The following is a 15,232-nucleotide window of genomic DNA, read 5'->3' as shown; positions in this document are numbered from 1 at the left end:
ATGAATTCAGTTTTGCCTAAAATAATTTTTAGTTTAAAGGTGTTTGTATCATGTTTACGACAGGTGGTCTATTAAATTTGTTCATTGCTGTACAGGGCTGTTATCTGTAAATAAAATAGAACAAAGGGCACATGTAATCATTTCTTACATGGGTAAACTATTATCCAAGAAAATATCAGAAACTTAAAGACCAATGAAAATGCAGCCACACCCATTTAAGCAAATGCATAAGTCAGAGCACTCTGTACTTTTGTTTGTGCTTATGCAAGTCAAGATCATTATATACAAGTTTAGCCTATCATAGCTAACAAAGAGCGAGGAAACTGCCCTGGACCTCAGTGCAATAATCCATCACTTGGGATAAGATGTAGGTTGTCCGAGCATGATGTGGTGGGTAAATGTGAAGTAAAGGGACAAAATTAACTGGTTTCACATCTTTACTCTATAATGATTTATTTGTTCAATGATGTACAAGACCGACGCTCCATAAGAGAGAATGCAAAAACATGGAGGCAGAGTACCAGAAGTATGAGCAGACTCGGGCAAACCTATCATTTTGTATTGCCATCTGTGTCTCACAGTCCTACCGATGAACAGATTCACACACTAAAAACATGATGTTCATCTGAATGAACAGTGTGTGCATCATGATCCATTTTGTTCCCCTGAAGAAAGTACCCCACACAACTTTACCATGGAGTACAGAGTTTTCATTTGGGGAGATGAACAAGTTAAATTTTGTGTAATAAAAATTCCTTACAGTGGGATCGACAGATTTATTGTCTCCATTCTCAACGCTAAACCATGTGCTTGTTTGTATCTGGGCTTACAAGAGGACCAGCAGAGAGAGACCGCCGCCCTGTAATCACTAAAACAAATCAAACAGATTCAAATTCTACTGAAACAGAACAGATAAAGAGTAAACTGCTGAATTATTGTTAGGGCAGATCCACAGAGTAAAGAGATTACATGATTGGTAGATGCCCATTAGTACAGTAAAGCCCAGTGAAGTGCCAGTGATGTCTTGAGACTCAAACAGTGCCTCACAGGTTAAAGTGCTACAACTCCACAATTAAAAGGAAAACCTCAGATCAACTATAAGCTTTCACAAAGCACCAGAGATCTCATCTCCACCTAGCATCGCCTGGATAATTTTTCCTCAACGTTTTAGAGTGTGGGCCCACAGCAGATAGAGTATACATGTAGGAGGACACAAATGTACAGCCAACAGTTCATTTCTGATAATAAATAAGCAAAGATGATTCAGTCATGGGCAGAAATCTTTCAATTTGGCAGGGGAAGCCTTTAGTGAAATGTATTGGAAAGAAAGTGTAACTGGAAAATAGAGCCTGTAACAAGAGCAACCGTTAACCGTTCCAAATTTAACTCATGATGAAAGCCAGTCAGGAAACAAAAAGGCTACAACTTAGAAAAAAAAAAAAAAAAAAAAGAAGGAGGAAGTTTTCTAAAGGTGGAATGAAGGAGACAGAATAAATGACGCTTGAAGCTCCTCTTTAGTGCTGCTCCTTCTGATTTTTGCTGCTCTCCCAGCGGGATCCACTCTACTTGGTGACTGCGTGGATCGCGTCTGCAAGGTAGCCCACGTTTCCAGAGGTCACACCTGCCATGGAAATTCTGCCATCCTTGGTCATGTACACTGAGAACTCTTTTGTCAAGCGCTCGACCTGCAGGGAAAGAAAACGCAGCACAAATGAGGCAGAGGAAAAAGGCAGTTTTATTGTTTGTTGTTGTTTTTTTTTTTTTTTTTAAATAAACATTCATCTGCAGGATCAAGACTCATAATGGCAAACAAATCAGACTGAAGAATGCATGGTTTTAAGACCACATTCTTAGTGCAACCTGCACAATACGAATCGCCACTAAACTTTGGAACGACTAAAAAGATAAACAGCAGTAAACCATTACCCCCTGGTGGTGAAACCTTAGTCAGTACAGAAAGCAGCTTTACACAACAGATGACTGTAAGAGTGGGCCTGCCAAAAGGCAAGTCCCTTTCCTAAGAGATAAACTCTCCTCTGATATGATCTGTGAGGTTTAGTGCTGTATGATATTCATTACACTTTGTTTAAATATGAAAACTTATCAATTTCTCTGCCTGCTCTGCCATTAATCGTCTCAGTACCTGTTCTGGCTTGAGTCCTGTGAAGCAAAACATCCCGATCTGGTCGATGACGTGCTGCCAGTTGTGGGAGGAGCCATTCTTTTTCAAACCAGCCACCAGCTGCTCTCTCATCTTGATGATGCGGTTAGCCATACCATGGACCTCCTCCAGCCTGGACACAAAAACAAAGAAATGCATAACTGAGCATCAACCTTTTTGGGGCACGCTGAAGATTTGAAGCGTTCCCAAAGAATCCAGACTACATTAGTTTGATGTGTCAGAGTTTAAGTTCCTAGTTGGCAGCAGCGCATAGAGCACTGGCCAGGCTCCATCCCTGAAGGAGCTGGAGCAGTATCTCTAAAACCTGACTTTACTCCTGGAACGTGCTCAACTAAGGTAGTCGTGTCACTCCCAGCTCTGATTTCTGTGGCCAAAGGAACGCAGCATAAGTGCAGTGTTGTGATAACCTAAGGAGCTTGAAGAGAAAGCAACTGGGCTTCATTTGGTTTTAAAACTGAAGAAGCCTCTTGGATGAGAAGTGAAACCTCTGCTTGAAGCTTAAAGGAGGAGAGTCCCCAGTATTTAAACCCTAGTGGGGTCGTCTGTGGATATGTCCATGTCTAAAAGGTCGTACCACAGTGAGCGCAGCTCTGGCGTGTTGAGAATAGTTGCTGCAATTCTGGCACCATTCACTGGTGGGTTGGAGTAGATGGGCCTGATGAGGATCTTGAGTTGAGACTCCACCCTCTTTGCCTCCTCTGCATCTTTGCACACGACAGTGAAGCCTCCGACACGTTCACCTGTCAAAATGCACAGCAAGTCAAAAATATAAACACTGATGACAAAAAACTCAGGGATTAATACAAGATTTTGGTTCAAGATACCCCACCAACTCTACTGAACACCCGGTTTTAAGAAAATTGAACAGGTTAAATATAAGCAAGGATAACAGACACGCACGCGTGTAATTAAATAGCTTGCGATTCTTGTGTTAGTCATATTTTCCCAGACTCATGTAGGTTTTAATGTGGCACCAGTGTCAGAAGGTGGCAGTAATGCACCTACAGACTGTTTGCAAGACACCACTAAACAGAAATAAAAGACTACGTAGAAAAAAAACAAACAAACAAACAAACAAACAAAACAAAAAAAAAAAACTTATAAGGAGACTATTCTAACCAAATGTGGCCAGTGAGAATAAGTGTTGCCATACAAGTGTGACAACATTCAAAACTCAAAAGGACTACTGCTGTACCCAAATAAATATATTTTAGTATCAGCATTTTCTCAGTGGGTCGTGTTAAGGGATCAAGATAGATCTGCTCAAATGTTTCATTTCAGAACAGAAAACACCATCATCTTGCATTTAAGAGCCTGCACTGAATCTGACTGACCATAGAGTCCCATGTTCTTGGCAAAGGATTGCGACAGCACAATGTTGTGACCGTTTTCAATGAAGTGGCGGACAGCCCAGGCGTCGCGATCAATGTCTCCACTTGCAAAGCCCTGGTAGGCCATGTCGAAGAACACGAGCAGGTTCCTTTTCTATAAGAGTGGTGGTGGGTGAACAAAGACAGCAGTTAATTATGCAGAGCTCATGAATTGTGGCGTCTGAACTGTCAGAGACCTCATGAGATAAAAGCAAAGCAGCCGTTTCATCATTAGCATTTAGCATTTTCAGAACCTCTGATAACCTCTCACCTTCACAATGTCAGCAATCTCCTTCCACTGCTCGGGCCTTGGATCCACACCAGTGGGGTTGTGAGCACATGCATGCAGCAGGATGATGCTCTGCTCTGGGATTTTCTGCAACATTAATGAGGGTTCCAGTTAGTCAGCCTACAAAAACCCTCGCACAAACACTACAGGCCTGACAGTGTTCTCACAGCAGCAGTACTCTTACACTGCTCCTGCACTAGATGTGATTAACATGAAGTGGGGCTTCCTCACCACGAGATAAAGCAGTGTTTTCCAACCTTTTGGAGCCATGGCACATATTTCACATTAGGAAAGTCACAAACAAAAATGACACAAAAAGCATATTAGTAATTTTTCCGTGTGCACCAGGTATAGCGGAATTGGCTCGGTTTGTCCCCAGTATAGCTTTGTCTTCTTCTGACCACTACTCATGCTAGGGCTTTCATCTGGGTTGGAATTTACTCCAGGACCCAGGTCAGATTAACTACATTTTCTTTTCAAATACTTATCTATTGTTATTACACGCTGCGTTGTCTCACTCGTATGACTATTATGCAATTTCTTCTGTCTTCTGTTTTACTGGCAGTTGGCAACTGATTTAATTAGAGCAGGTAGTTGAACTGCCCTCTAGTGGAAGAGAATGTAGTTGTTCTGCCTGTTACTCAAGCCAATCGCTTGGAATACCAGATGTGGAACCAGATAATCTTCCACAGCACACCTGATCATTTCTCACGGCACACCTATGTGCTGTAGCACAGTGGTTGAGAAATACTAAGATAAGGGGATGAGAATTACATGTACATTTCAGCAAATCTTTATTTAGAGCCTCATACACTGATGCAACAACAATTCACACTATGCCCAGTGAAACTTCCCTGATATCTGTGCGTAAACAGAAAGTGGGGCAAGACCAAAGTCCTCTTGGATGGCTCTTAGTATAAATACACTATTTGCACTACACACCACAAAAGTAAAAAAGCAGAGTCCCATTTCCTGCGTTCCTTTCCTAATAAAAGGAAAATTTCTTAAATCTGATCACTACTCTCGAACTTATCCTTCAAAATCACAGATATCATTTGGACAACTCAAAAAGGATAAAAATCATCAACAATAATCAAATTGTTGGGAAAAATGCTGAACATGTTTCATTTTCTTTTGACGCATGTATTTTACGCATTTCTTACAGAGATGTCATCCAGCGCTCCTTTGAAGTCAAAGCCACAGGTGGAAGGTTCATAGTAGCGGTAAGCTTTGAGCTGCATGCCAGCATCTCTGAAGATGGGTGTGTGGTTCCCCCAGGAGGGTTTGGGCAGGTACACATCATGTGGCCCAGGGTGGAATCGAGCCTGTGACACAGGAAAAGCTGATGAGCTATAGCATACCAAGAAACCTCATTTTTAAAAACAGTTTTTAAATGCCAGGTGATCAATACAAGAGGACCTCACCAAGAAGTTGGCTCCAATACGCAGAGATCCAGTTCCTGAGATGGTCTGGACGGTGACGCTCTGTAAGGAGAAGAAAACTGCTGTACTGATATGGATTTCTTTTAAAAGACAAACTGTCCATCGTCAACTGAACTTTAAGTTGAACTTACTCTGCTACTTTTCAAAACCTCATTTTCAGGACCAAGAGCCAGCTGAGCACAGGCTTTACTGAAATCAGCCAAACCACCAATGGGAAGGTACTCCTTATCCAGCTGTTTAGCTGCAATGATAGCCTCTGCCTAGAAGAAGGCAAAGAAAATGAGGCATAAAACATCCTCCTTTTCATCAGCTGGCAATGGTGTGTGTATGTATATACACACACATACACACATATCTATGAATGTATGTAATATGCACACACACACACACACACACACTTTGTATCTGATAATTTAATCAGGAGGTAGATCTACCTTGCGAACACAGCTGAGGACAAAGGGCTTTCCTTGATCATCCCTGTAGGCTCCCACTCCCAAGTTCATCTTCTTGGGGTTTGTGTCCTTCTTGAAGGCTTCAGTCACCCCCAGGATGGGATCAGGGGGACCCATCTGCACTCCACCCCACCAGGAGCTGCACCAAAGCAGATGAGTATAGTACTTAGATTGTGGTCACAAACAAACACTAATGCATCTTTGAAGAGGGGCAAACTGCTTTTAAGGTACCACTACCTTGTACAGTTGAATGCATGTAGCCTGCCAACAGACTGCAGATGCAAATTAGCTTTAAGCTAAAACTGATACAATGCATCAAATGGCAACATTTATGTTAATATTGTAGATGGTCCCTTTTCCAGAAAAGGGCCAATAAACGAAAAAAGAAACATGCTGCAGAGCCTAATGCCAGCTTAACACCTCATGTGACCTGGGGATAACACACTGACTTAGAGATGCATGAATGACACATGCTTGGCTGGTACAAGCATCATGAAACATAATCCCATTAGGAAGTCCAGAGTCCAACAACAAGTGTGACAGTTAATCAGGGTCAAAAATGCCATAATTACCCAGTTCCCACCACAACAAACACTCAGTGGAGTATTATATAATTTTTTACCGTTCTTTCCTTTATTTGCTCTTCCAGCTTTCAGCATCATCTTGTTGAATATCATTCTTTTCTTTTTAAGCTTATTGATCTTTTGCTGTTTCAAAATACTTGATGCTAATTAAAATATTTGTTTAAGTGGCTGATTAAGGTAAAGAAACTAAACAGTCCTTGAATTTCTTATTAACAGTACTTATTAGTAATTATTTTTTTAAAAAAAAACCCACACAAACACACTACAGCAAGCAAGACAGATACCTAGAGTTCTTCCTTGGGACAAATGGCTTAGAAACGCTTATTTTTCAATCTCATATTTTTACAACACTCAGACTAAAGACTGTAGTCTGATTTAAGCATAGACGGGGATGTATGGGTTTTGGAAAAAAAAGAAAAGAAAAAGAAAAAAAGTCAATAAGTTCACTGGGCGTTTTACTGTTTTCACGTCGTCAACTGATATTAATACAATACATTTCCGTTTGTACATAGATTTAGAAAACCCACACCCACTATCACTTTTTTTTTTTAATTCCAGACTGTTGGCATGATTTTACTTTTGCTGCACTCTTACCCTCACAGACATGTTATTGTATCAGGTTTCTTCTACTTTCTAAACTTGAGTCTAAATTTAGGACAGGACACTTTGCAAAGGGCAAGTGTCTCCAAAGTGACATTAAAATATTATTCCGATCATTTGGCACAAACTTTTTTTTTCACCTAATTACCATCTATACAAACAATTGTGGTTGCAAGTATTTTACTGTGTGACACATACTACTGTTGATATTAACAGCAGGAACGCAGTAACTAAAGTGTTATTTGTGTTCATTTGTCTCACCACACTTGCAATGTGCATGCAAGCAGAACCTTTGAACAGACAAACGTCAGCGTTTATTTAAATATTTACTGAGAAGTTATCAGCGATCAACAGACCAGAGGCCTTTGTGGCACGGTAAAGGGCAATATTGTTGTTCACCCCTATCAGCTTCTGATATTACCGTCTAAAATTACACAATAACGGCTGGCTGCGTGCTTGAACATAAGACACTGAATCACGACAGCAGAAGCTAGTAAAACGAAACCTAGAGTTACTGCAGTGAAGGGGCAACCTAAATACAGTTTCCCACGTTCACAAATCTCAGCATTTACGAAAGCTTAAATTTAAATATTTTAATCGCATAAACGAGTAACTGAGGACGAGTTTGTCCTCCAAGCACACCGTGAAAGGACACACCGGTGTCTCAATTTCCACCTGGAAATTAGCCAATCGGCGCTCAAAGGTGGGAAGCGACAGCCAATCAGCTCGCACGACTTTACAAACTACGACAAGTCGCTCAGCTCAAACTGTGCAACTGAAATTATCGCGATGGTTTAAGTCACTCAAAATGTTTTTAGAAGCAAGAGGCGAAAACCGTTTATTAACAATAAAGTTAGCTGTTTAATACTGTAAACTTAAGCTGCTCTTGATAACGTAACAAATCCGGCTGGGCTTCAGTCTCCACCATGCTCCGGTGCTAACACACCAGCGTGACTTTCATCAGTACCGTTAACCTCATTAACAGCAACTCAAAGTTGTGGTAACTCAAAGTTACTGTTTTGAAGTCAGGTTAGAGGTAAGCAAAGAGAAAGTTTGTCTTAAACAATGGCTGTTGACCTTTCAGGCCATCAAGTCACAAGAGGACATCGCTAACCTACATATTAGCTGCTGCTACCTGGGAGCAGATGCTAAACCCCGGACAACAGCAGGCCGTGTAAAAATCCTTTGACCTCAGTCTGAGGTTAGCTGACCGGCTATTGGGGCTATAACCGCAGAGCAACCAAGCTCCACCATAAAACTCAAGGTAACGTCAACCTTCAAATAACGTTTGTTCATTGAGCTAGCTGCAAAACGTGACAGTTCATGCGACCACGTAGGTGGTGCTTAACGAAATGAACGTCCACGTTACTGCCGTTTACCTGTTGCGGGTGGACAGGACTCCCAGGGACGGGGAGATGTTCCCAAGGCAGTAGATCATCTTGCTGGACTTGAGCAGAGCCATCGTTGCTGCGTTTGGGAGGCGAGCCTAGAAGGATGTGGACGGATGTGAAGGACAGGCGAGACCACGCTGCTACGCTCTGAATACGCGCTGACGTCAGAGCAGTCGCCAGTGATCGTACGGTGTCGTTTCGTCTGTATTTATAGAGGAGAAGAAGGAGAAGAAGTGTGAGTAATTTGTTATAGATACACACAGAAACCAGATAGTAAAATTTTCATCTCGCTGTGGATCTTAATTATAAATGAGATTTCTGTGTTCTAGAAAAGGACATATTTGCCAGATTTCTTAAAAAGAAAACACATTAAATGAAGATGAATGTTGAAATAAATGTGTATCAATAATTTTGAAAACAACAACATGAGAGATGGATAGATGGAACTTTAGTGAATCAGGAAGTGCGGATGATTAGTAAGGAGGAAGTGAGGACATCTATGAAGAAGATGAAGAACTGAAAGTGGTTGGTCCAGATAAAACATCTTTGGAGGTATGGAGAACACAATCTTGGAGAGTACTGAATGAAAGTCAGTGGAAGCAAAACTTCTGATGAGAGTGGGACAGGTGGAGAGGTGAAGCTGCAAGGAGTAGAGGTAGTGAAGATAGATGAGTTTAAATACCTGGGCTCAGCCATGCAAAGCAACAGATAGTGCTTAAGAGAGGTGTAGAAGAAGGTACAGGCAGGGTGGAGCAGGTGGAAATCAGTGGGTTTTTTTGGAGATTTTTAGTCTTTTACCAGCTTTTTAAGTACATTGTCCATCATTTTGAACGCCACATGGCTGTCACTTCAAATGACAGAAGCAACATGACTGTGTTCGCTTGCATAATTATTTGCCTATGGAGTGCCAACAAACATTTTTATTTGCTTCCCTCAGTTACAATAACTTCAAGTGTCCACACTGTAAAAGGAGGCCATAACACAGTTGGACTGACAGTTTGTACGGGGTCAGCTCAGTTGATACAAGATTAAGATTCGATATTATAATCTGACTCTTAATCCCTAGAGTAGTGTGGCATGGAGAGGGCAGTGAAGTAGGGAGGAGGACACTGTACATACATAAATCCACACAAGAGCAGTGCAATCTTATTTTAAATTACATAACGTCTGCAGGATAAAAGCCATCTGATTCAAATAGAGGAGCTTTACGTCTTTGTAGTCACTAAATTTTCAGGGGAATTGATTTATTTGACACGGGCATAATAACACTGCATTGCAACACACAGTTATGCACAAGCACCACATGCACTGCAGCTAATTTACAACATCTGTCCTGAGGTGAGAAAAAGGGAGCCATATATAAAAATATGAAACAGATATAAAAATAAAGCTCAAGTTGAATACAGAGTTATAGTGTGTGTGTGCTTTTATTTCAGCCATAGTTTATTGCTTCTATTGAAAACACTGAAACTGGTTTGCATTTTTATATCACAACCTTTGCTCTTTTAATGATGGCGAGACGAGATTTTGTGCATTGTGGTGTGACAGTTACTGTTTATTGAGGCCTGTGTGCTGTTTGTACTGCAGTGCTGATGTCTGGACACTAAAATATCACTGAGTACTGAGGAAGCATGGCATTGTATGTATTTTAAAATAATCCTTAGGTTGGCTTTTAAAGCTAAACATACTTTGTTTTCCTAAAAAATGAAAAGAAAAAAAAACAATGTATTTGTTCATTTTTAAATAACTTTTATTACCTGACCTTACAGTCATGTGATTGGTAGTTTTAGGTTATTGCAGGACTTTTCTGCACACATTATTCACGTCTTTCAAATCTTAGATGTGAGTCTAAGATAATTCTTAGTTCCCTGATAACTTAATTTCTTTTTCTTTTTTTTCTTTTTTTTTTTACCATGAATGCTAATTTTTGGCATTGTTTACTTGTAGAAAAAGTAATTGAGAATATTTTTTATTTTTTTTACATCTTCTGTTAAATGAGAGAGAATTTAAATTAGAGTAAAATGTCAATCATATATATGTAATCTCTGTAAAATTCTGGATATTTATAAATGAGCAATTTGTATATTTTATAGCTATTTCTTATACTTTGTAACTTTGTAATATATTATATTTTTTAATCAAGTTCAGTCTGTTACTGTTCTTATTGTCTTGGAGCAACTGTAACTACATAATTTCCTTAGGGATTAATAAAGTATTCTGATTCTGAATTTAATGATTCACAGACCATAATGGATATGCACAAATAAATACAAAAAATAATAATTAAGGGAACACTGAGTCATCACAGTATAAGTCAGTTAAAGCTTCCTGGAGGTCATTTTGTAGGGCTCTGGCAGTCATCCTCCTCTTCCTCCTCATACAAAGGAGCAGATTCGGGTCATGCTGCTGTCTCTGCTGGGAGACAGAGCTAACCTTCTTGCAACAGCATGTTTAGATGTCATCCTGGAGGAGCTGGTCTACCTTTACAAGCTGAATGGGCAGCAGGAGCCCATGCTACCAGAAATGACTCAACACTAGAAAAAAGTAGACATGATAAGGAAGGATAAGGACAGATTAATGATATGTAGCCACCGCCTGCTAATCAGGCATTTTACTTAATATAAATAAGAAATAAGATGATTGCAGGAACAATGCCACCACATATTAACAGCATTCTGCAATTACTTGATTTTCCACTTGAGGGCAATATAACACAATAGGCAGTGTCTGTCTGTGAAGGTTTTCAGTCATCCAGGTCATTGTAGTCTAATGAGCTTGGAAGGTAAAGCGTCTGGTCTTCTTTAAAATGCTTGATGACGTTTCACCTCTCATCCGAGAAGCTTCTTCAGTTCTGAAGACTGTAAGGTCAGAACTGAAGAAGCTTCTCGGATGAGAGGTGAAACGTCATCAAGCATTTTAAAGAAGACCAGACGCTTTACCTTCCAAGCTCATTAGACAATAGGCAGTGTCTCATACTATAGCTTAAAGCTGTCTTTTTTTTTTTAGCTTTATACTTCCTTACCATAGTAATCTTGATGATCACTGTGAAAAATATTAGAAGATGGAGTTCATTCACACTTCAGTGTTTAACATAAAAAATCAAGCACATGATTGTACCTGACACACTGCAGAAGATTGTGCTCTTTCTTTCAAGGAAGTAAAATTAAGAATTGCCATTACCTGTGTCTGTGTACAGGTTCTTCCCACTAGATGGAGACCTACATATGTCAAATTTCACTATATGTGTACCAGCCAAAGATTCAAATTAACTATTTACCCAACCTTTTATCCAGACACGGAGGAAGAGGCAGAGTACAAATTGCCGGTCCACAACCATTTATATTTGTATCCACACTCATAGCAAATAGATAATCATCAGTTAAGCTAACATGCATGCATTTGGTCTGTGGGAGTAAGTCAGCATCCAGAGAAAGCAGGAGCATGGCTGTGTGTAAACTGCACACAGAAAAGCCCGAAACAGCCACCCAGAACTGCCAGCACCCCACAAATGTGACCTGGGAGCTAAACAGCTCCACGAACATAACAAATGACAGGAATACTGAGCGTTTACACTGGGATCCAACCTTTACAAACACATTGCAAAAATCTTTGCTTCCATATTAACATCCAGTCGCCCAAATCCTTTTCTGTTAAACACCCTTATTCTTTGTGTCCCTCTAATCATTCAGGGTGCACAAATGAGCTGTGGTTTGATGTTAAGGGGCTTCTGCAGTCAGTGCTGCTCTACATGAAGATGTCAGTCATGCTTATTTTCTTCCAGAGGCAAACAAGTTTGCAAGAACAACGACCCCGCTTTCACTCAGTCTGTGTGGAAGGAAAGAGCAATCTGGAAGAGCATCACACAGCAGAGCCTGGAAGTCCATAAAACGTTCTTCTTCAACTTGACAGAAAACAGCAGCTTCCACTGGCACACCAACACAGTGACAGAACAGGACGTATACTTGGCTTATGTGGGACTGCCAGTGTGCAAAGGAGATATGGATATTTCCAGCAAACCCACATCAGAGAGAGGGACAGACATGAGTAAGAGCGCACTGCAGATTTTAGCTTTTTCTTTTTGTTTAGTCACAAGTAACATGCAAGGGTTTGACCTGGAATAGATTGTAGCTGAAGGTTCATCATTAGTGACTGCACCATATGTTTGTCTGAGTATGATTCAAGTAATATAAATATGTAATAAATAGTAATAGAAAATGTTAAAGCTACTAAATCGTACCCCATAGCAGAATTGAAGTCATCCTACATTTTTGCAAAAACCACTGAGCTGAAAGAAGTTTAAGTGATGAGGAGAAGAAGGAGGCTGAAGAACTGTGATGTAAACAGATCAGAGTGGAAAGAAGCATTAAAATGGAAAAGCACCAGCAAAAGAATAGAGGAAGGAGTGGTGAGAGAGGCCTGTTATTCACTGTAATGCTGAGTGATGTTTCACTGCTTAGCTGAGATTTTTGAACAGGCCCTTTAGGAAAATATTACGTAGGATACATGTGATATGTTTCTGTTGCTATGGCTTATAAAACCCCTCATTATTTACTTCTCTTTATTCTCTGTGAGGTTCTGCGCTCATAGATGGAGAGGGACAGACATGAGGAAGCAGAGCTCTGTGATTATAAAAGGACACAAAGCAGTGCAGAGAACCAACAAACATTACATTTAGTGCATTTATCACATTTAGTAATCGGCAGAATGTAAAATAGTGTCTTAAATAGTGTCTATTTATTTTTATTATTTGGAAAAAACTAACGCAAAGAATTCTGACAACAAATTTAATCTGACAATAGTAATACTGATGGAAATGCACAGGAACAAAACAAGTGAAGCTAATTTCTGCCACTGAAAACACATTTTTCAGTCTATAAGTCAAAAATTTGTGTTATTATATTCAGGTTTTAGTTATTTTCTCAGAAGTTTGAGGTAATAAGTCAAAAATTTGAGATAATAACCTGAAATTCTGACTTATAGATGGCAAAAAAATCCTCTTTCCAGTGGTGAAAACAAAGTTTCATAATAGAAAGATATCAGTACAAAATTGTTTTATTCTTCTTGCAATCATGTTGGTGATGCACAAGGTTCCTAACAAGATAGAGCTTGTTTGGTGCAGTCTGCTGTGGTGCACAGTCCCAGGAAATAAAGAGACTTTTTTTTTTTTTTTTTTAAATCTAAGACCTGTAAGGTTTATTATCTTTCTCAGTGATCGGAGGAATATATGAGTATGCGAGGCCGTGCATACATAAACAACTGCTTTGCTTCATACTGGTCTTTTTTTTTTCATAGCAATCATTTGGAGGGGGTTTATTTTATTTGGGAATAAACATGCAGGAAAAATGATGGTTTTGTTCTATTAAAGAGCCCCAGTAAGTCATAACACTGTGAGCCCGGATGCACAAACCAGGACCCTGAAACTAAAGTGGATAATAGTTTTATTACTCTTACTGGGATCAAGACTTGGTTCCCAGCTTCTTCCAATCATTGTTAATCTGAGGTCTCATAAAGCAGAATAAATGAAACACCTGTGAGGGAGTGCAGGGCCCTTAACAATGTTTCCTTGAATTTTAATGTGTAAAAAAGCTTGGATGGTCGTTATTATGCACCTTGTGGCCATCCAGCTGCAAAGAACATTATATGTTCTACCTATGAGTGCATTCATCATTATTGCTTTTTAATTGCCCTGTAATAGTACTGTGACTTCAGCTGTGTAGATTTAAAACAGGGTACTCAAATAAAAATATTCGTGTTTCACTTTAGTGTGCGTTTCGGTCCTTGGTTTGGTTTAGGTAGAGGGCAAGAGACAGACAATAAGAAGAGAAAAACGTTTGTACAGATTTTTACAGGCAGCATGAAATCTGCAAAAATCAAACTAATATACATCTCAACAAGTCCTGCAGCACCAGTGGAAAGATGTAAAACAAAAATTGCCACACATCAGCTTTGTGTCTCTAAGCTGAGTCAGAGTGGTGGGTGCTGCAGTCTAAGCAGGGACCTCTGTCTCCCCAGTGACTCGCAGCTCTTCTAGGAAGACAGTGAGGAGTTCCAAAACCATCTGAGAGACATAATCTCTTTAGTGTGTCCCAGTCTAGCCCAGGGTCTCCTCCCGGTTGGGCCTGAAACACATGATCCAGGAGGTAGATGCTCGAATCAACTTGAAAAAAATAATTTGTAAAGTATCTGAGAGTCCTCCTGAAACCCTGTGTTACATTTTGGTTTCTTTGCACCTTATGCTTCATTTTACTCAATAAAGTTGTTCTTGAACTTGTTAAACAATTGTGTTGTACTGTAGAAACAGCCAATGACCCATATGAGCGCAAAGTTTAAAAAAAAGAAAAAACAATGTTCTCTTCAAAAACAATGGTTAGTTTTTATACTTATCAAGTCCAACTAATCCCAAATAACTCAGAGGAATTAAAAATGCATCCCAAACCAAAAGCTTGACTCTCTGGAGGTTAAAGAATGCAATGTATGATGTAAAACAGGAGATAAAGAGGATAAAGATGGAATAAGTCATGTAAAAACGAAATGCCAGGCTGTATGGGTTCTGCACAGACAGAACTACAGGAAAATATTTTACAGCAACCTCTAATATTAACATAATTTGCTCATAACATAAAGATAAATATATATGAGATTTTAAAAAAGCTCCATAGCAAATGCTTTTAAACTCAAAACCTGTGTGTGTGTGTGTGTGTGCGCGCGTGTGTGTGTGTGTGTGTGTGTGTGTGTGTGTGTGTGTGTGTGTGTATGTGTAATATAAACACTCTCACGGCTCTCATCTGCTTGTCTCATTCCTCTCGCCGAGTGGGACTGATGAGTGTGAGGGAATCAGAGCGGATATAACTCTCGTTTCCTTGTTGTCAGCAGTTAACAGCTCGATCTGCAGCCCAGTTTTTCACTCTGTGCTCTTCTGTGG

General features: G+C 39.9%; 1 protein-coding gene across 1 annotated transcript; it reads right to left on the bottom strand.

The window, feature by feature from the left end:
* Positions 1-423: 423 nt before the first annotated feature.
* LOC134629309 (aspartate aminotransferase, mitochondrial) lies at positions 424-8,469 on the bottom strand. Its single transcript, XM_063476551.1, has 10 exons — positions 8,299-8,469; positions 5,718-5,874; positions 5,415-5,543; positions 5,266-5,325; positions 5,005-5,166; positions 3,824-3,928; positions 3,517-3,667; positions 2,757-2,922; positions 2,144-2,294; positions 424-1,685 (listed from the first exon to the last, which is right to left on the bottom strand). The coding sequence occupies exons 1-10, from the start codon at positions 8,379-8,381 to the stop codon at positions 1,563-1,565; spliced, it is 1,287 nt and encodes a 428-aa protein (XP_063332621.1). The 5' UTR covers positions 8,382-8,469; the 3' UTR covers positions 424-1,562.
* Between the last annotated feature and the right edge of the window lie 6,763 nt (positions 8,470-15,232).

This window comes from Pelmatolapia mariae, linkage group LG1 (genome assembly GCF_036321145.2).
Source record: "Pelmatolapia mariae isolate MD_Pm_ZW linkage group LG1, Pm_UMD_F_2, whole genome shotgun sequence".
NCBI classification, from domain to species: Eukaryota; Metazoa; Chordata; class Actinopteri; order Cichliformes; family Cichlidae; genus Pelmatolapia; species Pelmatolapia mariae.
Note: the sequence above shows the minus strand (reverse complement) of the source record. Positions and strands in the feature narration are given on the sequence as shown.